The sequence below is a fragment of the Tursiops truncatus genome, chromosome 15, assembly GCF_011762595.2.
Source record: "Tursiops truncatus isolate mTurTru1 chromosome 15, mTurTru1.mat.Y, whole genome shotgun sequence".
In the NCBI taxonomy this organism is placed as follows: Eukaryota; Metazoa; Chordata; class Mammalia; order Artiodactyla; family Delphinidae; genus Tursiops; species Tursiops truncatus.
This window is the reverse complement of record NC_047048.1, coordinates 81593711-81620301: the sequence shown is the minus strand read 5'-3', so window position 1 is coordinate 81620301 and position 26591 is coordinate 81593711. Positions and strand designations below refer to the sequence as shown.

At 42.5% G+C, this 26591-nt stretch overlaps 1 protein-coding gene across 1 annotated transcript in view; it reads right to left on the bottom strand.

The window, feature by feature from the left end:
• The window catches only part of RAB22A (RAB22A, member RAS oncogene family), a 52756-nt gene extending 36965 nt beyond the window's left edge, over positions 1-15791 (bottom strand). The window contains exons 1-2 of the mRNA XM_033840417.2: positions 15520-15791; positions 14429-14508 (exon numbers count right to left, since the gene is read on the bottom strand). Coding sequence (XP_033696308.1) covers positions 14429-14508; positions 15520-15555 — 116 coding nt within the window. The 5' untranslated portion in view covers positions 15556-15791. The remainder of the gene's footprint in view (positions 1-14428; positions 14509-15519) is intronic.
• Positions 15792-26591: the final 10800 nt, after the last annotated feature.

Sequence of the window (26591 nt, the reverse complement as noted above, 5' to 3'; positions counted from 1 at the left end):
TGAAAATGTCCCAAACAATCATATTTCTAATCCAAGCAACTCAGTTACCCCAGAGTATATCAAGCACCTAGCACACAACAGTAAACTGCTGAAGACAAAAGATAAAGAGACCCTAGATAACTAATAAGAACGTGCTGTATAGCATAGGGATCTCTACTTAATACTCTGTAATGACCTATATGGGAAAAGAATCTAAAAAAGAGTGGGTATATGTATATGAATAATTGATTCACTTTGCTGTATAGCAGAAACGAATACAACATTGTAAAGCAATTATACTCCAATAAATATTAATTAAAAAAAAAGATAAAGAGATCTTAAAGCAGCCAGATGATAAAAACATATGCTACATACAGGGGAACAGTGCTACAGATGGCGCCAGGCCGCTCAGCAGAAACCACGAAGGCCAGAATACAGTAGAATACTATACTCAAAATGCTGAAAGAAAACTATCTGTAATTACACCTCCAAGTGTGTACCTCTGACATCTTCACTCATCTCACCCATGGAACGTACAGCTTGGTGACTATAGTTAATAATATTGTACTGTATATTTGAAAGTTGTTGAGTAAATCCTAAATGTTCTCATAGCGAGAAAAAAAATTTTCTAACTATGTGTGGTGACTGGATGTTAACCACACTTATTGTGTAATCACTTCACAATATGGTCCCATATCAAATCATTATGCTGTACAAACAAAATACAAAAAGGGGGAAAAAAACCCCCAGAAATCCTTATCTAGCAAAAATATCCTTTAAAAGTGAGGATGTAATACAGACCTTTTCAGAGAAACAAAAACTGAGGGACTCTGTCACTAGTAGCCCTGAGATCCATGAGATGCTAAAACAGTTCTTTAGGCTGAAGGGAAATAACAACAGATGAAAACTCAATTCTACAGGAAGGAATGAAGAGCAATGGAAATGGTAATATGGGTGTAAAATAAAAAGAAATGAGTTTTGCATTTCCTCTTTTTTTCTACCCTGAATAATTACTCAAATCTCAGAATCACTTAAATTAGGTGGGCCAAGCAGGAAGGTACATGCAGCGGAGGGGTGGGGTGACCCAGGCTCACAGAGCCAGCGTGTAAGGTGAAGAGTGCATCAACAGCTCAATGTTATACTGTTTTATACCAAGCAGCCAGCTGTCTTTTAATGACATTCGGGGGATAAAAGTTGGTTGTCTTTTAATGTCTATTTACAGTAAAATAGCCATCATTAAAAACACACAAACAAACTTGAAACAGTCTCTAATTTAGAGAAAAGTTACCGGTACAGAAGTTATTTATCCTGAGCCATTTCAGAGTAAGTTGCCTCATTACCTCTGAACATTGGTGGACATTTCCTACAAACAAGACTATCTTCCTGCGCAAGCAGAATAAGATAATCAAAACTTGAAATTAACACCGACACATTACTACCATCTATTCTTCAGAGCCCATTTGAGTTCTGCCAATTGTCCTAATAACACCCTTTTTGGTACAACATCCACTTCAAAACACATGCTGTACTCAGCTGCCACGACTCTTCAGTCTCCTTCAGTCTGGGTTAGCTTCTCGGTCTTTCCTTGACTTTTTAAACTTTGAGACTTTTGAAGATTATATACCTGTCATTTTGTAAAGCGTTCCTCAATCCGAGTTTATCTGATGTTTACTCACAACATGATTAGATACAGTAAGGGTGATTAAACTTTTGAAATTCAATTAATGTAATTGTGGTAGTTACAACATGTGTTCATTTTTTGCCTTTTGATACTCCTTCCTTCAAGAGTGGAGCTTAATTCCATACCCTGCGAGTCTGGGATGGGCTTAGTAACTCCCTTCTAAGGCGTCATAAAAATACTACAGATTCTTCCTTGCTCTCCCTTGGGTCACCTGCCCTGGGGAAAGTTAGCTGTCCTTTTGTGAGGACACTCACGCAGCCCCATGGAGAGGCCCACATGGTGAAGATCTGAGGAACTGAGGCCTCCAGTCAACAGCCATGTGAGTGTGCCATCTTGGAAGCAGATCCTTCAACCCCAGCCAAGCTTTCAAATGACTGCAGCCCTGACTTGACTGGGACATCTTGACTGCAACACCACAGAAGACTGAGCCAAAACGGTATCAGCTAAGCCACTCTGATTTCTGATCCACAGAAAATGTGGATAATAAATGTTTGTTGTTTCAAGCCGCTAAGTGTTGGGATAATTTGTTACTTAGCAATTGATAATGAACACAGTTATCCACCACATTAACAGAAAAAAGGAGGTAACAAACCATACTGTCATCTAAATAGATGCAGAAAAGTATTAAGACAGAATTCAAGACCCATTCTTGATTTAAAAGAACTTTCAGCAAACTAGAAAAAGAAGGAAGCTTCCTTATCTTAATAATGGGCACCCTACAACTAACATCATATTTAATAGTATAATGTTGAATGTTTTTCCACTAAGATTGGGAAAAGGCAAGGATGTTGGTCACCACTTTTATTCAATATGGTACCGGAGGTCCTAGCCAATGCAGCAAGATATGGAAAAAATTAAAAGGAAGAAACTGACTTTATTCTCAGACAACATAATCATGCATGTAAAAAAACCCTAAGGACTCTACAAGATAGCTATCAGAATAAATGAATTTAACAGGATTAAAGTATATAAGGTCAATATAAGAAAATCAATGGTATTTCTATATACAGGTACAAACAATTGTAAATAAAATAAAAAATTACAATTCCATTTACAATAGTTTAAAAAACATTAATATTTAGGAAAAATTTTTAACAAAAATACTCTTAAGACTCCTGAACTAAAAACTACAAAACAACGCAGAGACAAATTAAAGAAGACCTAAGTAAATGGAGAAAGGCACCATGTTCATGGATCAGAAGACTCAGTATTATAATTTATTAAGATGCCAATGCTACTCAATGGAGAAAAGAAAGTCTTTCAACAAATGATGCTGGGACAACTGGATAATCACATGGCAAAATAATGACTCTTACCTCTACCTCACAGAATACAGAAAAATTAATTTGAGATGGATCAAAGAACTAAAAGTAAGGCTAAAACTATGATGAAAACATAGGAGAACATCTCTGAGAACTTGGGGGCAAGCAGCGCTTGTTTAGAGAGGACCAAAAAAGCATGAACCCAAGAAGACAAAACTGATAACATGGCCTTCATTGAAATTAAAACTCCTCATTAAGAAAATGAAAAGGCAAGCCACAGAATGGAAGAAAATATTCACAATAAATATACCTGACAAGAGAGTTCTATTTGTAATATGTAAAGAATTTCTACAAGTCTGTAAGAAATAAGGCAAAAACTCCCAGTAAAAATGGGCAAAAGACCTGAGTACTGACTTCATAAGAGATATATGAATGACAAATACACACAAGAAAAATGCTTAACATTATTAGTCACCTGGGAAATGCAGACTAAAAGCACAATGAGATACCACTTTATATCCACTAGAATAACTGAAGTTAAAAAGACAAAGGCTGGTGAGGATGTAGGGCAACTGGACTTCTATACCTTGCGGGTGGGAGGGTAAAATGATACAACCACTTTGGACAACTCTTTGGCAACTTCGTACTAAGTTATACATGCACCTATCCTATGAACTACAAGTTCTATTCCTAGTTATTTACCCAAAGGAAATGAAAACCTATGTGTACAAAAAGAGTTTTAAAAGAATCTTCACAGAACCTATATTCATAGTAGCCCAAAACTAATGGGTAAACAAACTGTGATCTATTCATATAAGAGAATATTAGTCACCAATTAAAAAAAGGGACTATGATACATGCAACAACATGGTTGAATCTCCAAAACATCGTTTTATGGGGAAGAAACAGGACACCAAAGAGTGTCTTCTGTATTATTTCATTTACATGAAATGCAAGAACAGGCAAATTAATCCATAGTGATTGAGGTCAGCACAGTGGTCACTTGCGAGGAGTGGGACTCACAGAAACAACCTTCTGAGGTGATGAGAATTTCTGGATCTTGATTAAGTGGTGGTTATATGGAATGTATTTTATCAAATTCAAATCATAAGCTGCTTACAAGAAACCCACTTTAAACAGAAAGATACAGAAAGGTTAGAAACAAAAGGATGAGACAAAGTTGCACCATGCAAATACTGACCAAAGGAAATAGTCTTGTTATATTAAGACACAATTTGACCTCAAGGCAAAATGCATTCCCAGAGCTAAAGAGTACATTTCAGAATGTTAGAAGGTTTGTATTATCAGTAAGATACAAAATTCCAGATTTGTAAGTACTTACTGTAGCTGCAAAACAGATAAAGTGAAACTGACAGAACAAAAAGGATAATCAGACAAATACACAAGCATAGTGGGAGATTTTTAACCCACTAAGTCTCTTAGTAACTGATGGATTTGGGTAGACCAAGAAACCAGAAGAAATGAACACGATTAATAAACCTGACCTAATTCCAAAGAACATGGCAAATAACAGTTGCAAAGTATACAATCTTTTCAAACACATATGAAACATTTACCAAAATCAACATATACTGGGTAAATTGCAAATTGCATCAGAAATTAAAGGATTTAAATATGTTCTCTGACCTCAATACAATTATGCCAGTAATCACTAAAAAAAGTTAACTAGAAAATTTCCCTATATTTGGAAATCAACAAACACATATCTAAATGACACTTGGATCAAAGGTGAAATCATAATAAAAATCAGAAAATATTTTGAAATGGATGACAATAAAATGATGATATACACAAACTTGGATCCAGCAAAAGCCATGGCTAAGGTATTAAAACATAAGGAATACAAGTGAAAATAAGGACTGAAAATCAGTTATATAATCATCTCTTTCAAGGAGTTAGAAAAAGAACTGCACATTGAACAGAACAGAAACTATAAAGATAGGAGCAGGAATTAATGAAAAAAGAGAAATACTGCAGAGTTGACCAAAGGTAAAACTAATATCAGAAATGTAAAAGAAATATATGTAAAATGTAAAAAGTATAAAATCTTAACACCTTTATGCCAATAAATTGGGAAAAGTATATGAAAATAGTGAAAATCCTTAAAAAAACCCCCAAACAAACCACAATCTATCAAAATCAATACAAGAAGAAATAGAAAATCTGAAAATGAATAATCTTACAACTGTGAAAGAAATTGAGGGACTTCCCTGGTGGCACAGTGGTTAAGGACTCCACGTTCCCAATGCAGGGGGCTTGGGTTCGATCCCTGGTCAGGGAACTAGACCCTACATGCATGCTGCAACTAAGAGTTCGCATGCTGCAACTAAGAGTTCGCATGCCACAACTAAGGAGCTGGTGAGCTGCAACTAAGGAGCCCTCCTGCCACAACTGAGGAGTCCATGTGCCGCAACTAAGGATTTGGCAAGCTGCAACTAAGGAGCCCACTGGCTGCAACTAAGGAGCTCACTGGTCACAACTAAGGAGCACACATGCCACAACTAAGGAGGCAGCAAGCTGCAACTGAGACCTGGTACAACCAAATAAAAAAAAAAATAAAAAGTATTTTTAAAAAAAAGAAAGAAATTGACTCATTAAACTATATTATACAAGGACAACTTGAAGCCCACATACATTTTACTAATCATTTAAAGAAGAAATAAGAGCAATTTTACACAAACTCTTCCATAGAAGAGCTTCTCAACTAGCTTTATAAGGGAAGCAAAACCTTCATACCAAATCTGACGTGTACATTATAGAAAGTAATATTACATGACAATCTTACTCAAAGGTCCTAAAACATACAAAAAGGTCCTAAAAAAACACAGTAAACTAAAGCCAGTGATATGTAAAAAGAAAAATATATTAGAATCTAAGTGGATTTACTCCATGAAAATTCAACGTTATTTACCACATTAACATCATAAAAGAATAATTACAGGATCAAGCCAATAAATGTAGAAAAATCTTTTGGTAAATTCCACACTTATTCATGTTAAAAAAAAACAAAACTCCAGCATATGATAAAAAGAAGGACACTCTGTAATGTGATAAGGTGTATGTACAAAAACCTTATAGCAAACATATTTAATGGTATGATAGAGAAAGCTTTCCTGCTAAGATTAAAATAAGATAAGAATACCCAGTATGACCATTTCTATTCAACACAGTACTGCAGATCCGTACTCAACTCAATAAAAGATACAAAAAGTTTAAGTTTTAGAAATAAAGCTATTTCAAAGCAATACCATTTAGCACATTGACAGCAGAAAACTGCACTGAAACATCAAACCCCTTGGATTAAATCTAACGAAAGATATGCAAGTCCACTACACAGAAAAGCAGAAAAAAATGCTCAGAAAAAATAAAGAAGCCTAACAAATGGAAGAATGATCTATGTGCATATATTGAAGATGCAGTATCATACAGATGTCATTTCTCTCCAAACCAATCTATAAATTCAATGGAATGTCAATCAAAAACACAGTGGGGATTAGTGTGTTGATGTGTGTGAAAACAGATAACACTAATGTTTACATGGAAATGTAACAGGCCAAGAACAGCCAAGAAATTACCGAAGAATAAAATAGAACTACTCATACTACTGGACATTAAGACTTATTACAAAGATACTGGATTTAACACAAGGACCCAGAAAAAAGACTAACAGTCTCTTTAAAAGATCACTGACTAAGGCAAAAAATAAGTTTATTGTGGACTTTATAAGATGCAGAAATAAAATATATGACAATAATAACACAAAGGATGAGCGAGGGGAAATGAAAGTATACTCTTGTAAGGAGGTTCTCATACTATACGTGAAACCGTATATTATTTGAAGGTAGGCTGACAAATTAAAGAAGTATATTGCAAATCCTAGCACAACCACTAAAATAATAGAAGAGGTACAGCTAACAAGCCACTAGTGGAGATAAAATGGAACCATTAATATGGACAGTAGAAAAATACAGCAAGATGGTAGATTTAAACCAAACCATATTGATAGTTACAAAAAATAAAAAGGGTCTAAACCAGTACTATACAACAGAGCCTTCTACAATGAGAACTTGAAAGGTAGCTAGTGTGACTGAGGAACTGAATTTTAAATTTTAACTTAAGTTCAGATAGCCACATGCAGCTACTGTATTAGACAGTACAAGTGTAAACACTCCAAATAAAAGGCAGGACCCATAATGCTGGTTGCAAGAAACTCACTTTATTTATTTTATTTTATTTTTTTGCGGTACGCGGGCCTCTCACTGTTGTGGCCTCTCCCGTCGCGGAGCACAGGCTCCGGACGTGCAGGCTCAGCGGCCATGGCCCACGGGCCCAGCCGCTTCGCGGCATGTGGGATCTTCCCGGACCAGAGCACGAACCCACGTCCCCTGCATCGGCAGGCGGACTCTCAACCGCTGCGCCACCAGGGAAGCCCGAAACTGCGCCACCAGGGAAGCCCGAAACTCACTTTAAATACATATAGGTTAAATGTAAATGGATGGGAAAAGATATGCAAACACTAACCAACAGAGAGCTGAAGAGCCTGTATTCATATGAGACCAAGTAGAATTCAGAATCAGGACGTTACCAGGGAAAAAGAGGGACATTTCATGATAGTGAAGGGGTCAAGTGATCAAGAAAAATAACAATGCTACATGTAGGTAAACTCAATAATAGCTTCAAAACATCAACAAAAACTGATCAAACTAAAAACAGAACTAGACAAATCTTCAATTAGGGTTGGATTTCAGACACTCCTTTCACTTCAAATAAGGGGAAAAAAATATCAGTAAGGATACAAAGGAGAGGAACAGTGCCGTTAGCCAAGCTGATAATTTAACATTTACAGAACACACCACACAACAGTAGCAGAATACATTCTTTTCTGGTACACATGGAACATTCATGAAGGCCACATTCTAGGCCATAAAACAAATGTCAAATGTAAAAGGTTTGAAATAATAATGAGTATGTTCTCTGACTACAACGGATTTAAACTACAATTCAGTACTAATTTAAAATATCTGGAAAAATTCCCAAATAACTGTAAGTTAGAAAACATACTTCCAACAACTAACAGGTCAAACAAGTCACAAGGGAAAGAAATACTTTGAACTAAATGAAAATGAAAACATAACATATCAAAATCTGTGGGATTCACTCAAACAAGTACTTACAGGGAAATTTATAGTTCTAACTGTATAAATTGCATATATAAAAAAAGCCTTAAAAAATCAATATTATAAACTTCCACCTTAAAAAACTAAAAAGGAAGAAGTTAGGCCAAAATAAGCAAAGGAAGGAAAAAATGAAGATAAAAGCAAAAATCAATGACAAGGAAAAGAGTGAAATATTAATGAAATAAACTGATTCTTTGAGAAGACCATTAAAACCGCTAAACTTATAGCTGGACAGATCCTAATGACATTAAAAAGATAATAGAGGAATATCATGAACAACTTCATGCCAATAAATTAAAAAACAGATACAATGGACAAATTCTTTGAAAGACACAAACTACGAAAGCTTACTCAGGAAGAAATGAATAGGCCCATATCTATTAAAGAAGCTGAATTGGTAGCTAAATTTTTCTAACAAAGAAAACTCCTTGCTCAGATGGCTTCATCCATTGATCAAATGGATATAATTTATGAATTATACCAAACTTTTAAGGAAGAAATACCAATTCTACATCAACTCTTCCAAAAAAGTAGAAGAGGAAAAAAACACTTCCCAACTTAATTTTATGAGGCCGTGATACGAAAACTAGAGAAACATATTACACAAAACTACAGATCAATATCCATCATGAACATGGAGGCAAAAATGCTTAGCAAAATCTTAGTAAATCAAATTCAGTAATGTATTAAAAAATTCATATTAACCAAGTGAAATGTATCCGAGGAATGCAATGTTGGCTTAATATTTTAGTATCAATCGTTGTAATTGACTATTTTAAGACTGAAAAAGAAAAAGCACAAGAACAGTTCAAAAGATGAAAAAAACCACCTGGCAAAATTCAACACAATTCTTGATAAAAAAGATCTCATTGATTTAGGGGTAGACGATAACATTCTCAACATGATAGTGGGCACCTATAAAAAGAACCTAGAGCCTAGATGTCTAACTTAATGGAAAAGACCGAATGCTTCCCCCACCAAGATTAGGAATAAGGAAAGGATGTCTGTTCTTACCACTTCTCACAGTACTGGAGGCCCTGGCTCATGTGCTAAGGCAGGTAAGAGAAATAAAAGGCATACAGATTGGAAAGAAAGAAATAAAATTGCCTATTACAGATGGCATGATCGTGCACCTAAGAAAATCCCAAGGAATCTATTAAAAAGGTGCCTGAACTAACTGAATTTAGCCAAGTCACACAACACAAGGTCCATATGTAAAAATCCATTTTATGTATATATTAGTAACAAACAATTGAAATTTAAAAATTCCATATAATCTCTGTGACAGAAAGCTTATCCGTGGTTGCCTGGAGCCAGTGGTAGGGGTGGGGGTGAGTACAGGACAGGACGGGACAGAAAGGGACAGTTTGGAGTGAGGAAGTCTGGAGCCAGTGGTAGGGGTGGGGATGAATACAGGACGGGGCAGAAAGGGACAGTTTGGAGTGAGGAAGTGTTCTACATCTTGATTGCAGTGGTGATCTCACAGATGTATAAATCTGTCAGAATTCATCAACATATTCACTAAAAATGGGTGCATTTTATTGCATGTAAACTATACTTCAGTAAAGTCAATTAAAAACACAGATCAATGGGATATAATAAAAAATCCAGGGGCTTCCCTGGTGGCGCAGTGGTTGAGAGTCTGCCTGCCGATGCAGGGGACAGGGATTCGTGCCCCGGTCCGGGAAGATCCCACATGCCGTGGAGCGGCTGGGCCCGTGAGCCGTGGCCGCTGAGCCTGCGCGTCCGGAGCCTCTGCTCCCCCACAACAGTGAGAGGCCCACGTACTGCAAAAAAAAAAAAAAAAAAAAAAAACCATAAAAAGTGCACTATAAATACAGATGCTCAATTTATGACAATCACAGCTCAGCATAGAACCCTGAATTATGGTCTAAAAAAACAAAAAAGGGATGAGGATTACTGGATAACCCTGTTGGAATTAAAAAAAAAAAAAGTCAAAACGCCCCAAAACTTAACGTTTATTTTACATCTCATCCAGAAATTAATTCCAGGTAAAATTTAAATCTAAATCTGAAAAGTGAAACAAAATTTCTATAGGATAACAGGAGAGTATTTTCATGACCTTGGTAAATCGAAGTTTATTAAAAGGACATAAAAAGCACTAACCATAAAGAGAAAGATTGATCAAATGGATATATTAAAAGTAACAACTCTTCATTAAAAGATCCTTTCAGAGAGTGAAAACCTTAGTCACAGAGTGCAAGAAAATATCTGCAATGCTCAGAACCAACGAATGACTAGTATCCGGAATACGTATGCAACACCTACAAATCAATAAGGATATGACTGACGACCCAATAGAAAAATGAACAAGATTCTCAAACAGGCAACATATCCAAATGACCAATAAACATATGAAAATGTGTTCAATAGTTTTAGTCATATGGGAAACAGAAATTAAAACCAGAATGAGGTACTACCGCCCACCCTCCAACACAGCTAAAATTTGAGACTGATAATACCAAATGTTGTAGCTGATATGGAGCAACCGGAACTCCCAAACACTGCTGGTAGGAATGTAAATTGGCGCAATACTTTACAAGGTAGCTACTAGAGTTAAGATATATATTTCTTCTGACTCAGGAATTCCACTGCCAATTGCCAAAGAAATTCCATACATATGGGCACAAAAGACATGTACGAAAACGTTCATAGCAAAATTATTTGTAATAGCCTCAGACTAGAAACAACCACAATCTCCAACAGCAGAATAAACTGTGGTATATTTATCCAATGAGTTACTTACTATACAGAGATGAAAAAGAAAAAACTATTATTACATGAAATGACATAGATGAATCTCACAAGGTTTGAATAAAATAAGCAGATACAAAACAATACCTACTGGTCTAGTTCCATTTAAATAAAGTCTAAAAAAACACTATAGTGTTAGAGGCTTATTAAAAAATAACAGTTGCTAAGAAATAACAAATGCTTACCATATGCCAAGTACCATTCTAACTAATTTTTATGTGTTTAACTCAATTTTCACAACTCTATAATGAGATGCAACTTATTCTCCCAAATGTGCAAATTTAGTCACAAAGAGGTTAAATAATTTGCTCAAGGACACACAGCGACTACGTGTTAGACCTGGAATGTGAAGGCAGCTAGCCTGGCTTGAGAGCCCGCATTCTAAACGCTACATTGACGCTCAGTGGTAGTGCTTTACTGGAAAGATGGAGGGAGGGCAAATGAGCAGAGGGAGGTGGGAGAAGTAGGATGACTAATTCCCATCTCTCCAGAAAACAATCAGTAGATAATGCCTAAAGTTGGGTGATGGGGTGGGGGAGAAGAGAGAAGGGATCAAGAATTAGCAGTATATGCATGTTATGAAAAAATCTGGAGGAAAGATCAGAAAAAACCAGCTAAACAACATCACAACAGTAGTTGCCTCTAGGGAGTGAGTCAGAGTGGACCAGGGGACTGTTATACTTAACCTATAAGCCTTACTGTTACAGAAAAAAAACACATGCACATTGCTTTGATAAAAATAATTTTTAAAGCTTTAAAAAGATGTAAATATTTTTAAAAACAACAATGCTATCATGTATTGAGCCCCAGTGTCCCTGGCATTTAGCTAAACATTTTACATAATTTCACAGAATTCCCCTAACAATACGGAATTGGTGCCAGTATTACTATTATTTTGCGATGGGGAAACGGATTCAGGGTTAACTAGCTGGCAGGTGGCAGAGTCCATGCTGGAACCACCACGAGGGAAGATGAAGGTCTAGAAGTCAACAAAGAACAGGTATGGAAGGATATTCAGGAGGAGCCCTGGACAGGAGCTGGTGACTCATGCTGGCTTCAGGGAGGGGAGGGGACATTAGGAGGGGGATCTGAGAAGGATGCCCAGGTTGCTGGCTTGGGTACCTGAGGACATGTTGGTCCTTTTCTCTTCCGCAAGGTCCACGGAAAGAGGAGCAGAGGGCCAAGCCTCTGATGGGGAGTTTATGAGCTCAGTCACAAATACGTAGAGCCCTTACTGTCTGGGAAAGGCACTGCTCGGAGGAGGACGCAGTGTGGGGAAGACCAAACATGTATGAACTCAGCGTGGGGGTGGGGAGAAGACTGAGGGGGATGGTCACGGACCCAGGGAGAGAAAGAACGTCTGGGGCCTGGCCCTGCTGCCTGCCCAGCCTCCGGGCCACCCATCCAATGTGCCCTGTCCCCCACCCTCACAGCTCCTGCTGTCCCCCGTGCTACTCACTGCCCTCAACACCACCGATCATTACCTTCCACTCTTCAAAAACTGTTTTTCGAAATACAGTCCACTCATCTTTCAATACTGAAATGTCAGGGCTTCCAAGCGCCTCACGCCCTCACTGTTCCCCTCAGGAACCAGTCACGCCCTTGGGCCTGGGTGAGGCTCCTGCTACAGGCTCTCACAGGTGCTCCACACTCCTCCTTTGGAGCACAGAAAATGGTCAAAGAAATCACTTCCTGTACTTTAGTTACAGAATATGTCTCTGTCCTTCTAGGAGAGGTTCATGAGGGCAGGAGGGGCTGGCAGACTTTTTCTGAAAAGGTCCAAATAGTAAATATTTTCAGCTTTGCAGGCCACAGGGTCTTAGTCACAACTATTCAACTCTGCCATTGTAGCCCGAAAGCGGTGCAGACAACATATGAATGAAGGGGTGTGATGTGTCATGGCATCATTTGATCTATAAAGTCAAGAGGTGGCCACATGGCCACGGTTTGCTGAGCCCTGGTCTAAATCGCCAGCCCCCAGCCTAGCATCCGGCACACAGCAGGCACTCAGTGAATGAAGAAAGAAAGCAAAAAGCCGTTGCGTTGGCAATGAGATGGAAACAGGTGCTGAGGGGAGGTGGTTTCAGTGGGACGGTGGGGTGGGATGGAGACAGCAGGGGGCTGAGGAGAAGCAGCAGCTGAGGAAGCAGGAAGTCCTCTTTCCGGAGCCCCCCGTTTGCCCGGCAGGTTTGGGGGACGGCCCTGTCTTCGGGGAGCGTGTCTGCAGGCTCCGACAGGAAGGCAGGGCTGGGGAAGGAAGGGGAGAAGGCAGGGCTCCAGAGCTCAGGTGTGTGTGGGGTTGGTCCTGAAGGAGGAGGACACCTGCTGAGGACAGAGGAACAAGGACGGTGGAAGGGACGAGGGGGAAGCCTCGGATCATCTTCCCCGCGAGACGTGCGCCTGGACCACCTGGTGAAGAGAGTGGGGCTCGGGGAGGTGAAGAACCCCAGCGCCTGTGGGGCTGCGAGGGCTGGCCACCCAGGACAGGGCCACAGGCCTCCACCTTCCCTCTCCTCTGGTGGGACAGCACTGCTAACTAGGCTGGCGTTTGGGTTTTTAGTGCTGCCTAGTGTGAGGTGTGTCACTCACTGAGTCACCAGCACGACCTGCTATCACTTCCTGTCCCTTCACTTTCCCATGCGGGCAGTGACAGGCAGGCCCAGAGGAGGATGAGTTCACACTTCAAACATGTAGACGTACCCAGTTCTTTCTTGAAGGGTATTGAAAGGCATTTTCATTCCAGAGGATTAGTGGCTGTTTCATCTTGGTGCGTTCAAGTGTGTCTGTGTATGCTGTAAGGTATCTCCCGATTAGGCAGAACGGAATTTTTCTTTAATGGAAGAAACCCCTCGACTGGGGCTTCGCATAGTCGCTATCTAGTCTTACAAGCACGACAAAGTATTAACACCCACGAAACACAACTTCTCACAGAGAAAGTATTAATATTATGATATTTAAACAGCCTGAAAAGTTTTCTCACAGAGTCGAAAACCGACAGCCAGTCAATTTCACTTATTCTAAGACCCAGATACCCGGAAAAAAGCTTCCATTTTGACATTAATTTGTTAATTCTTTACTGCTACTGGAACGTGTAGGTAGCAGTGCTGGAACGTGTGAGAAAGGTTTGGACCCCAAACTATTTTTTACGAAGAACTAAAGCCACCTAAAATATCTTTTAGGTGACATGCCGGGGGAAATAAAAGTATTAGGGCCTGTTTTCTTCTGCCTTATTTCAAGGTGTAATTGCTGTTACTATTCATAGATTGAAGGCTCTTTGTATATTCTAACAAGTAAAACTTTAATTCATACTTTCATTTGGAGGTTTTCATTCCTCACAAATCAAAAGACAATTTTCCTAAAACACATCAATCCTCACTCCACCATTTCAAGTTCTTCTAGAGATGATGGGAACCACTGTCTCCAAATTCACTAGAGTTTAAAATGGGGATGCCTAACCCCTGTAATACAGCCTTTATTTGAATGGACTTTCCAATACACCTTTAGATGCACATTCAATAAACTTGATCTCTTACCCTATTGTTGGGTTGATATTCGGATCAAAACTGTCCTCCACGAACCGCCACACAATACTTGATTTACCTACACCTGTATCCTGAAAGAGAATGAGAGGTGAAGAAGAAAAAGTTTTACCTGCTTGCATACACCAAAAACTACCTTGTGCCCTACGTTCAGGATTTTGGGAAAATCATTCCAGATAGGTAAATTTTACAAGTTAAGAAACACAAAAAGGTTTTCATAAAAATTCAGTGGAGTAACTAGGAGATTTCAAAATGTATTGTCGGAGAGGGGTTCCAAGTTTTTAAGAGACAGGATCTTCTGAAAGATCCAAAGTTTCTGCTTACTGTGCAAAGTGACAAACTCACTTGCTTTATAATAAGTCTACGTGAACTATGAACTCTTGAACTACTTCTGAGTAATCCCTGATAAATCCTAGCCCCACCCTATCTAGGAAGGGCGAAGACTAGTTACTGAAACCTTTTTCAGTCTTTAAGGCAGCAACTCAGGCAAGAGAGCATCAATTTCAGAAAGTATGCTCTGAAATAGCAAGGTTGCCTCGACAAGTCAGGAAGCTGAAGCTTCAAACTAGTCTTTGGGGCTTCCTGATTTGAATGTCCCCCGCCCGCCCCAAGGAAAGTAACTCTGTGAGAAGTGTCAGAGGTATCCCACAAGTTCAAAAACACCAAGCAGATGGCAAAGGAGACTACTGCTGCTCGTAAAACCTAAAGACCTGTTACTGGCTGTACTTCGCAAGACTTGGCCAACTCCTAACTAGTACCTGGAGAAGCTATTTAAGAGCTGCTCTTAACCCAGATGCAACGGAGAGGCAGGGAAGGCTCTTCACCCTTTGAGGGGCGGGAAGAGACCCTGGGCTCCAGGGAGGGACGAGGGGAAAGGTCCCTCCCGCCAGCAAAACCTTCAGGACTGTGCGGCCAGGTGGGCGGGACAGCCTGGGGGGGGAGGGGGGCTGGAAGGAGGGTCCCGGGGCAGGTAGGCGGCGTCCCGCACTGAGACTGAGAGAAGGGGCAAACGGGACATGGGCACGCCCGGGTCCCCGGCCCACCCGGCCTCCCGCGGCCCTCCCAGCCGGCCCGCCGCCACTCACCCCCAGCAGACACACTTTGAGCTCCCTCAGCGCCATGGCCTGGGAGCCAGGGGAGCGGGCCCGCCGCCGCCCTAAGTTGAGAAGGGAGAGGCCCGGCCCAGCACGAGCATCCCCCAGCGCCGCCGCGGCACGGCCTAGCCCCGGCCGCGGGGCGCGTATAGGCGGCGGCCGCCCGTTCGCCGGTCCTCGGCCTGGCCCGTCCGTCACCAGCCGTGCGGGACCCGCCTCAGCAGCCGGGACGGTGCCGCGGGTTCCCGAGCGCCACCGCTGCCGCCATCTTGGGACGCCAGCCGGGTCACCTGACCTCCCCGCCCACCTCGGCAGCCACCTTCGCCGCGAGGGCGGGGCCGGCTAGCGCCGCGAGGCTCGAGGCGGGGGGCGGGGCCGCAGACGAGGGGCGGGATCCGAAGCCAGATACCCCCGCCTCTCTCCCTCTGGCCCCGCCCCTCGCGCGCCGGCCCCGCCTCCAGGCCCATTCCAAGATGGCGGGTGAGTGGGGCTGGACTCCCGGGGCGCCCCCCCTCCCCCCAAGCCGGGACCACCCCTCGAGGCCCGGGGACCACCCCCGCCCGCCCCTGAGGCCGCCTGCCGCAGCCCCCTTGTAACTCCTTATGTGTCTCTTGGTTTTCAGGGATCCCCCTGTACTTTGTGGACTTGCAGGATGACTTAGACGATTGTAAGTAACAGTTCGGGCGTCCCGTCCCTCCCTGGGAACCTCTCATAGAGTTCGGGGTGCACGAAAGGCGGGGTGGGACCTACGGGCTGGGCTCTCCGTGTTGGGCCAAGAATAGCGGGACCCCCAACTGCCTTAATTACTTGCGGCGGTCCCTCCTCACTGGGCGGGGCGGCCGAGGATGGGGAGGATTTTTGTTGCTGGGAAACTTCTGACTTCCTGTCACTTTCTTTCTCTTCCTCCTCCTCCTTCTCCTGCGGCGGCCCGGGAGGGGCGGGAGGGCTAAGCCCTCCTCCTAGTGATTCCGGGAGGGAGGAGGCGTGGCCACCTTGGGGGTCGGGGTCTTCCACCCAGGGTCTCCACTTTTTTCCCTGGGACTTTACAGAGTGCTGGGGAGTTTGGGAGGTCCGGCTCCCCGTGTGGCCGGCCACAGACTCGCACAGATTTCTTCAGTGTCCTGGCCACAAGCCCAGCTCCGTTCTCATCCCTGGGAGCCCCTTGGGTGGGTATCCTTCACCTGTCCCTTCCTGCTCTTTCCTTTAGAATCACGTTAAGGACTGATGGCTGGGGAAGGTGTTCCTGGAAATGCAAGTTCGCATTTGTGGTGACTGAAGCATTTCCTTTCCATTCAACAAACATTTCTTGAGCACCTGCTGGTTCTGGGCCAGCCATGCGCGGAGCCTGGGACCTACAGACTCGAACCTGAAACGGTGACGACTCTCAGGGAGCTCACAGTCCAGGGAGAGAGCCGACTTGTAAACAGATAATTACCAAACGCCGGGTTGCCTGCTCGTGAAGGAGGCCTGTACAAACCATCACAATAGCCAACATTAATGGGGGCTTACTGTGCGCTTCCCTTCCCCATCTACAAGTTTCCTATTAACAAGAACTGGTGTTTACAGAAAACACCATAGGTCAGGCGCAGTTTAAACCCTTTATACACATTATTTCTTTTAGAAGGAGGCAACTTTATTAAAGTAGAATGACACTCGAAGGGGCCAGTGTTTAGGAGCTTGGGTCCTGAAGTCAGATGGCCAGAGGGTGAAGTCCTGAGCCACTGTTTACTGGCTGTGTGATCCTGGCCAAGTCACTGTACCACTTGGAGCCTCATTGCCTCATCTGTAGAATGGGCATAATAGAAGTCCACCTCAAAAGGCTTCCGCGCAGGTTAAATAATAAAAGGTTTAGCGTGAAGCCTTGCACATAGGACACGCTGGGTAAATATTATCTGCCGTTATTATTGTTGTGATCATTATTCATAATTATGTCACACTGTGGGGCAAAGTACAGTGTTGGCCCCAGGTTTACAGAGCTGACTGTTTCGGCCAGCGGGCATCTTCGAATGGAAGGAATGTAGCCGCTGTTAAGGCACCTCTCATTCGCAGATTCGATATTTGGCCCGGCTGGAAAAGCCGATTTCTGGCTATATCGGTTATCTAACAAACCACCCCAAAACTCAGTGGCTTAAATCAACAGCATTTTGTTATTTCTAACAATTCTGTGCCTTGACTGGGTGACACAGAAGCTTCATGTGTTCTCTGTGAACCCTGGGAAGATAAGAAGGTCCAAAATGGCTTTCTTCACGTGGCTCTTGGCCAGGAAATCTTCTGGGACTGCAGGTCAGGGCCTCAGTTCTCTTCCAGGAGCTTCTTCCACTTGGCTGGCTTGGGCTTCTCACAGCGTGGTGACGGCAGGCATTTGGACCTCTTTGCTGGCAGCTAGCTTGCTTTTGTCTTTTTTGTATATGTGTTCAAAAAGGAAGCGATTACATAGGAAAAAATAGTTCTGATTTTCCTTTGGCCCTGTTTGTGCAGATATTGGGTGTTTGAGACTTGTGATAATGCCATAAACACTCTTCAGCAGACGGCTGGAGACTCGTCCCGGTAAAGAAGAAAGCCAGCATCGTGGCTCTGAACACACCCATGCCATGGGTAGGGCAACGCTGGGAGCCTCCTGGGGCTTCTTTTTTTGAGCAGGGGTGGGGGCTTCAGGGTGCTGTTCCTATGAAATTACAATATAGTTGGTTAGATTAATAGCCGTAATAGGAGGGCCTGTCCCCCCAGTAATTTATGCAGCCCTGGGTCCCACCTTTGCACTTTACTGGGGTGGTATTTGGGAGGCATTATCATGCTGTGATTGATAGCAAGAACCCTGAGGTCCTGTAGCCCACTTCCTGCCTTTAGCTGAGTCAGTGTGAGCAGATCACTCACTCTGTTCACATTCTTCATCTGGAAAATGACATAAGAATTGGAGATGCTTCACAGGACTGATATGAGGATTAGATGAAACAATACACATAGAACATTTCAGCCCGGTGCCTGGCATAGAGTATTATATTCAATGATTTTATTACTGTTATTATTTTAACCATCATCATTATTGCTAGGCACTCGTATACGATTTTCTGATTCTGTGTTAAGGGCTGCTACTCTATGAAGTAGGTGGGATTATTCCTGTTTTACAAATGATGAAACTGAGAATCAGAGGGGTTAACTAACTTATCCAGTATGGCACAGGTCATAAGTGATAGAACTAGCAACCAACTCTGTTCCTCTGAGTCTTGCTTTTTTTATTCCGTCACACAGATTGACCTCACGAATATTCTTAAGCTAATGGCAAGAGCATGGATGTTGGTTGTGGTGGTTCTCCATCTGTCGTGCTTTTTGGGCATTTTTTGTCTGAACGATGGGATAACCGCTCCATTTAGGCTCTAAGTCACTTTGGGCAGGAACATAGGTCGTCCTTTTTTATCACCCAGTGTCCTCCATAATCTAGGTGTTCAATTAATGTCATTACTGGTAGTGATAATGGATGACGAGTCTTGTCCGATTTACTTTGTGATCTCTTGATTAAATTGGCTAACTTCAAAACGAAGCCATAATGAAAGGCTGCCTTGTCTTTTAAAATCATTCAGAGTCTTCGGGTCATTGCAGCACAGAAAAGATTGAATTTTAGTGAATTAGCTTGCTGAAGCAATCTAAATTCCTTCTCTTGAGAGCAGAAAGCATGTGGGATGGTCTGGCACAGTGGTCCTGGTGGACTGCACGTAGAAGGTGGAGCTGGACGCGTCTGTGCCTCGGGCTTAAAGTCCTGTGACCGTCTGGGTTGCTTAAAGCAGGTGGAGGCTGAAGAGGTATTACTCCTGGTAAGGTTGGCTTGGCCAATTGGAATTTAAGTGTGTGCCAGTGGTGGGTGGAAAAAAAGTGAGGGGAATCTGTTGCAGATATAAAGAGACCTAAGAGACCTATCAACAAAATACAATATGTGGTCATATTTGGATCCTTAGTTGAACAAATCAGCTGTAAAAAGACATTAATGAGACAGTTGGGGGAAATTAAACTTGGGCTGGGTATTAGGTTATATTAAGAATCATTATTAATTTTGTCAGATGCGATAGTGGTGTCACAGTTTTATTCAAAGGAGAAGGACCTTATCTAACAGAAACAAATAAGCATTTATGGGTGAAATGATTTAATGTGTGAGGTCTGCTTTGAAAATGCTGCAACAAACAATAAATCATCAAAAAGTTGGGAAGAAGGATGAGTGGGAAAAATTGGCAGAATGTTTATACTTGTTGAAACTGGTTGCTAGGGGTGTGGGGTTTATTATACTATTCTGTTTTTGCATGTGTTTGAAAATTTCCTTAATAGAAAGTTTTTAAAAATGAGATGAAAGTTTCATATATGATCAAACATCTACATGAAGAGTTTAAAGCTGGATTTCAATTCTGAAGTCAGCTGCCATGTTATTGTAAGATGCGTTTAGCTTCAAAAGACAGACTTGGAGAATCTATTCGTATTTGAGGGACTGTGTATTTCTTTTCAAATGTTTAGTTTTTGAGGTATCTATGAAAGAAGTTGGAAGAAGGTGTACTTCTGTTGATGAGAAAAGCTAGGTGCCAACAAATAATATCTGGACCTTTGTTGAAAATGGGATTAGCTAAATCAGGGGGATACAGATAGACTCTTTGAATCTTAATGCTAGAAGGAGTGGTGTATGTTCAAGCTTGAATAAAAGACATCCTCCAGAGCAGAATGCGTTCCATGTCACCTGCCCACTTTAGTCCAGGTTTGTAAAAATGTTCTGCTTGAGGACCACAGCCAAGCAGAGAAAATAGATTAATTTTAGCCCCAAACCAAACCATTGAACCTTCTCTCTGAACTATTATATAAACTCAAATCAAAGATTGTCAATTTTTTTTTTTAAAGTAAAGACCTCCCTGTTGAGTGAAATAGTTTGAACAGGAACTTGAATGTGCTAATAGTTGGGAAATAGAACAAAATCCAGACATCAGACTATTCTCCAAGTCAGAGATGGGCAAATTTTTTTTTTCTGTAAAGGATCAGATAGTAAACATTTTAGACTTTGTTGGGCAGAAGCCCTGCTATAACCACTCAAGTTTGCCACTATAGCCTGGTAGCACTCACAGATACACATAAATGAATGAACATGGCTGTTTGCTAATAAAACTTTATTTATAAACACAGGGCTGCATTTGGCCCTCGGTTCTAAATCAAACTTGATTTCATTTTTTTCCTTGTTTTGCGGGGGGGTGGGATTTTTTTTTTTTCAATTGAATTGTAGTTGATTTACAATGTCGTGTTAGGCTCAGGTGTACAGCAAACTGATTCAGTTGTATATACATATATTTATATTCTTTTTATTATATATTTATTATATATATATTCTTTTTTCAGATTCTTTTTCCATTATAGGTTATTACAAGATATCGAGTATAGTTCCCTGTGCTCTACAGTAGGTCATTGTTGGTTGGTTATCTCTTTTATATTTAGTAGTGTATATATGTTAATCCCAAGCTCTTAATTTCTCTCTCCCCACTTTCCACTTTGGTGTAACCATACGTTTGTTTTTTATGCCTGTGAGTCTGTGAGTCTGTTACGTAAATAAGTTCATTTGTATCATTTTTTTAGATTCCACAGATAAGTGGTATCATATATTTGTCTTTCTCTGAAACTTGATTTCATTCTGTTCACACCCAGAAGTCTTGTTGATTAGCTGAGCCAACCTGAAAGGCTGCCTTTCCCACTGGGCTCAGTTTGAAGAGCTGACTTTTGCCGGCACAGACCCTGCTTTGTTGAGGAGCCCTTGACAAGTTGTTCAGCCTTCACCTCTCCTTTTTCCTGTTCGTGTGTTGGGGATTAAAAGCATGTACCTGTCTCCTCCCAACAGGATGAGGGTGAGCAAGGAACAAAAGAGTCAGCATGGTGTGGGCCCAGTCAACTGTGCTTCCCGGCTGATAACTGTTAATGCATTTTACTTTTGTTGTTCTGTATTTTCCATTTCCTATGAGACAAACAGATGAACATTAGAGATTCCCTGAAATTGTCTCTGTTTAAAAAGAGAGTTTTATATGGCTTTCTACCTCACAAATGAAGATTTTTTTTTAAGCAGAAATTTTGCAACAAAACCTAGCTAATGAAGGAGAAAGTGGTTTTGAGCTTCAAAACATCACTTAGCCTAATGAGGAAAAAAATAAGAGATGAGGGCAAGTGCTTGCTTTCCCTGTTTGGAAAGTCATTCATCCATGTAACAGATGTTTCTCCAGCTCCTCCCAGGCACCAGCCTGTGGGAGGCACTGGGGATAGAGGGATGAAGAACCCTGGGCTCCATCCCAGAGCTGCTCCCACCTAGAGGGAAGGTGTGCGTAGAGATGGCACAGATGGGAGGTGCCGGTTGAGTTGGGTCAGGCCAAGGAGGGCAATGGGTGAGTGACCTCAGTGAGAACTTTTCCAGTGCAGCCAGGGGCCAGAAGCCGGGCCAGAATGAGTGGCATCGGGAAGTTGAGGATATGTTGTCTGTAGTCCATGCATCGAGCGCCCACTGTATTCCAGACACTGGCTGGCCATTGGGCATTTTGGGGAATGGTCACTGTTCTTGGGAGCTCCCAGTGTAGCCAGGAAAACAGACCCTTTTGAGAAGAAGCAGCTGGAGGGGTTGCTTTCCTTCCTGGATAAGAGAGCCCAGAACATCTTTGCATTATTTGTATCTACTCTGACAACCTTAAAAAAAAAAGAAAAAGGATTTGGATGGCCCAACCGTTCCACTCTTGGTTACTTGCCCACAAAACGTGAACACATATTTTCACAAAGACAGGGTCATAGTTGCACTATTCTTAATAGTCGAAAACTGGAACCCACCCAAATGTCCATCGTGAGTAAAATGGATTATAAATGGTGGTTATGTTCACACGATGGAAAACTATGCAGTTATAAGACTGAATTATCTACAGCGTCACACACATATGGATGAGCTTCACAAACATAGTGGTTGGTGAAAGAAGCCAGACACAAAAGGGTAGAGATTGGATGATTCTGTTTGCACAGAGTATGGAAACAAGCACAGCCATCTAGCTGATCTGATGTAGAAGGCAGGAGAGTGGTCCCCTTTGGGTAAGGCAGTAAGTGGGAGGGAGCATGGGGGGCTTTTGGAGATGCCAGTTAAATTGTCTTTCTTGAGCTGAGGACTGGTTTCACAGGCATGTTCAGTTAAAAAATTAGTCAAGTGGAACACTTACTTTTTGTGTACTTTTCTGTGTGAATGGCATACTTCAGTTAAAAAAATAAGAATTGCTTTTTAAGATCAAGGCACAGGGGAGAGCATAACCGTGGATGGGGGGAAGGAGTCTGTGCAAAGGGGAAGATGGCAGAGAGCGGGAGGGGAGGGTGATGGCGGGGTTGGACCGTGTAAGACAGGCATGGAACTCGGTGCATCCGCGGAGGAGTTTCCTTCTTTCCAGAAGGAGGAAGGCGACCTTCCTGGCAGTTTGGCCAAGGCGGTCATTAGAAAAGTGGTATAATGTTGGCCAGTATTGCTTGATTGTCTCAAATATTTTGAACAGTAGGAAAGTAGAGCCTCCCATGCGCGTACACTCACCCCAGGGGCTGTGGGTTTTGTTTTGCAACCTTTTTTTCCTTTTCAAATCTGCCTCAAGTCTGAGTGGAGAAGTTGCTGCATTTTTCAGTAGCGCTCTTCCATCCATCAGACTGTGTATAGTCTGGCCCCCTCACCCACAGCTCCTCCAGCTCTGTCCCCAGCTGGGTGGGTTGGCAGGAAAATTGAGATGTATAATATCACAGTGGAGCCCACGAGCGGCTTGGAGCTGCAGAGTGCTCGCCTGTCAGGTGACCCGAGTCAGTGTTTCCCGTTGACCGTCAGTGTAAAAGTCAGAGTCATAAATAATGACGGGTTTTGGAAGCCGTGATTAAAGCCACAAATCAAAGAGGAATTTCCATGTATGCATGGTATAGAAAGGACGGCTGCTCGTGAGCTGGGCCGGTCTTTTCAGCCAGCCCACTGCGTAGTGCTAGTAATAACCATCAGTAGCCGTCAAAGGTTTGTGATACAAAACGTTATGCACTGGACGGCTCCGCTCATACGGGAGCTAATAAATCAGTGTGGGTCTTGTTAGAGAATGGCATTTATACAGAGAAAGTTTGCCTGCGCAGCTTGCCACTGAAATTTAGTTAAGTCAACAAAGACCTGCCGTGTGCAGGGGTCAGTTCCACCTTCCGCGCCCCCCCCCCCACCCCAAGTCAGTGAAGAAGCAAGAACGTTCTTTATCTTTCTCATGGGTTGGGTTTGTCTGGTGTAGCTTTTAGAAATAGTCCCAGTTTAAGAATCTGCATTAGTATTTATAAGCCTGTTAGCAAGAAGGATGGAGCCGCTTTAAAAAATACATTCATGGATGGTTTACTCTAGTTTCCCCCCAAATCATATAAGGCCTTGCAGAGACTTAGTTATTGTTCATCGAAGAGTGGCTAATGAGAAGCGCTAAGAATTATCAATTACATAAGTTCTCCATTAATACAGTTTTCTCTCTCTCTCTTTTTTTTTAAGTACGCATTTTGCAAATAAGGCTGGACTCCTTCTCAGCCACCATCAACCAATCTTCTAACATATTGAAGTGGACACAGACAGTGGGTCACATCTGTCATGTTTTCTCCCAACCATCGTCCCCCAGTGCTGTGTTAGAGACAGAATATTGGATCGTATGGATAATTGGGCTGGCCCAGGGTGGCGTATCTCACACAGAGTTATAGTGACAGGATGACATGTTGAATGGAGAATCGTAAATATTGGGAATGCCTGGAGAACGGATTCTTAATGAAAATGCTTGCCGGGATAGACGTGTCTAACATTCTGCCTCCGTCTCTACCTCTGTTCATGTCTGGGCCAATAAAGTTATCTCACTGGACATGTTTTATTGTGTTTATTTTTTCTCATCTTTCCACTTCAGACCAGTTCTGGGGTGGCTGCTCAGCTAGGGCTTGGTGCCTTCGTGAGAAATCTCTGGCTTCCCGAACCCCCCAAAGGCAGCAGACAGCCAGTGCACTTTCCTTTGCTGCGTTCTTCCCTTCCTCTGGAATGTTCTTTTTCCCTTTCCCAGATCCTCTCTCTCTTCCTGTGTGGTAAACTCCTACTCGATCTTCAAGGCCCAGCTCAAATATCACTGCTGTTGTAGGGAAGCATCTCCCACCCCCTCCTTCCTCCTCCAAGCAGAGCTGGTCTCCTCCCTGTCTTGTTTATACCTGTACCCTATGGCTCTTGCCACCGGGGTATTGTGGGTTGTTATGTGTGGGAAAATCTTTGTTCCCTTGGGAGCTTTTGGAGTCTGGGGACCATGCCTTTGTCATCTCTGAACCGCCAGTACTCTGTCGAATGTTGAGTTATGGTTTACTGTTGTCACCTGAAATTAACCCTGGTGGGTGGGGAGAGGACGTTTGAGATGCGCTTGCTGTTAACACGCCTTCTGTTTTTTGTACTAGATCTTCTGATCTTTTTTGTGATGCAAAATGACCTGGAAAATTTCTTTTCTTTCTCTCTTTTTATTAGATCGTATCTATTGTACTTTGAACCTGTAAAGCACATTCACCTAACATTATACTTAAAGCGTTAATTCCTACTTAGGCTGGTTTAAGACATATTGGTGTCTTGTGAAGAGCACTGACACACAGGCGCGTGCTCAGGGTCTCCTGTGTGTTTCTGCCAGAGCAACCTCACCCAACTTGTTTTGCGCCCCAGCCTGTTTTATTTATTTTTTATTTTTTTATGTATTTTTTGGCTGTGTTGTGTCTTTGTTTCTGTGCGCGGGCTTTCTCTAGTTGCGGTGAGTGGGCTTCTCATTGTGGTGGCTTCTCTTGTTGCAGAGCACAGGTTCTAGGCGCGCGGGCTTCAGTAGTTGTGGCTTGCAGGCTCAGTAGTTGTGGCTCGAGGGCTCTAGAGCGCAGGCTCAGTAGTTGTGGTGCACAGGCTTCGTTGCTCCGCAGATGTGGGATCTTCCCGGACCAGGGCTCGAACCCATGTCCCCTGCATTGGCAGGTGGATTCTTAACCACTGTGCCACCAGGGAAGCCCCCCCCCCCCAAGGCCTGTTTTAAATGATGACTCTACTGACAGTGTGCATGATGTTTGGTAGATAACCCCTGAGTAACCAGTTAGTGTTGAGGAGGATCTGGGAAAGGGAAAAACGTTTATTCCCCCACGGTTGTAGCTTCCAGAAACACATTTAATGAGGGAGGAGGTTTTTGTTTGTTCGCCTGTTTTTTACTTAGTCACCTAGCATCAGAGTCAAAGGATAATAATTCTGTTGTACTTTGTAAACTGATCAGTATCTCATTGAAGTAGAGCCAGCCTCATCTTCGGTTGGGTGAGCTTAAGGCTCCTGCTTCGGGACCCTCTGGTTTGGGTTGGATGGAGGTGAGCTTTATATCTCTTAGCTGGTTAGCTGGCTTTTTTAACTTGGACCATCCCCCTGGAGGGTAGGCAGCAGCCATAGCTGCTGCCTGAGATGCACCAGGGCCATGGGGACGTGGACCCTACGGTTCAGGGAACACGTGGACACGTGGGTGTGCAGCTGGGGACAGGGTGCTGAGCAGAAGGTGTGGCAGGAGGGGCCCCTACCCCTGCAAGTCAAATCGCACTTCTCAGCCTTTCCCTTGCTGGTCTTTGTTAGGTTTAAATTATTAGTCATTTTTGGTAAAGGGTCAGTGATGTCCTGTGCAAACTTGCCAGTGAAGCTCACACGTGGCAGAAACATAGAAAACAGCTGCCGCCAAAAGTCCGTCATCGCGGAGGCAGCAAGTGAAGCCGATCAGGATCAGTGTTGTTTTTAAAGTATTTTAAGTGAGCCAAGAAGGCTTGACGGTATTAGAGATTATTTTCTTAAGAAGGCTTTGCTTTTCTGTATTATATTAAGCCTTCTTGAGTGGAGTAGGTAACTTTTTTTTTCAAATGTAGGAAAATATAATGAAAAAATTTGAACAAGGCATTATTCATACCCTACTTCATGTTTCATTTCTAGCTTGAATGCTTAAGATTCCTGATGTGTGTGGATGACCTGGACTTGTGGATAATCGACTGCTCCTGATATCACCGTGTCC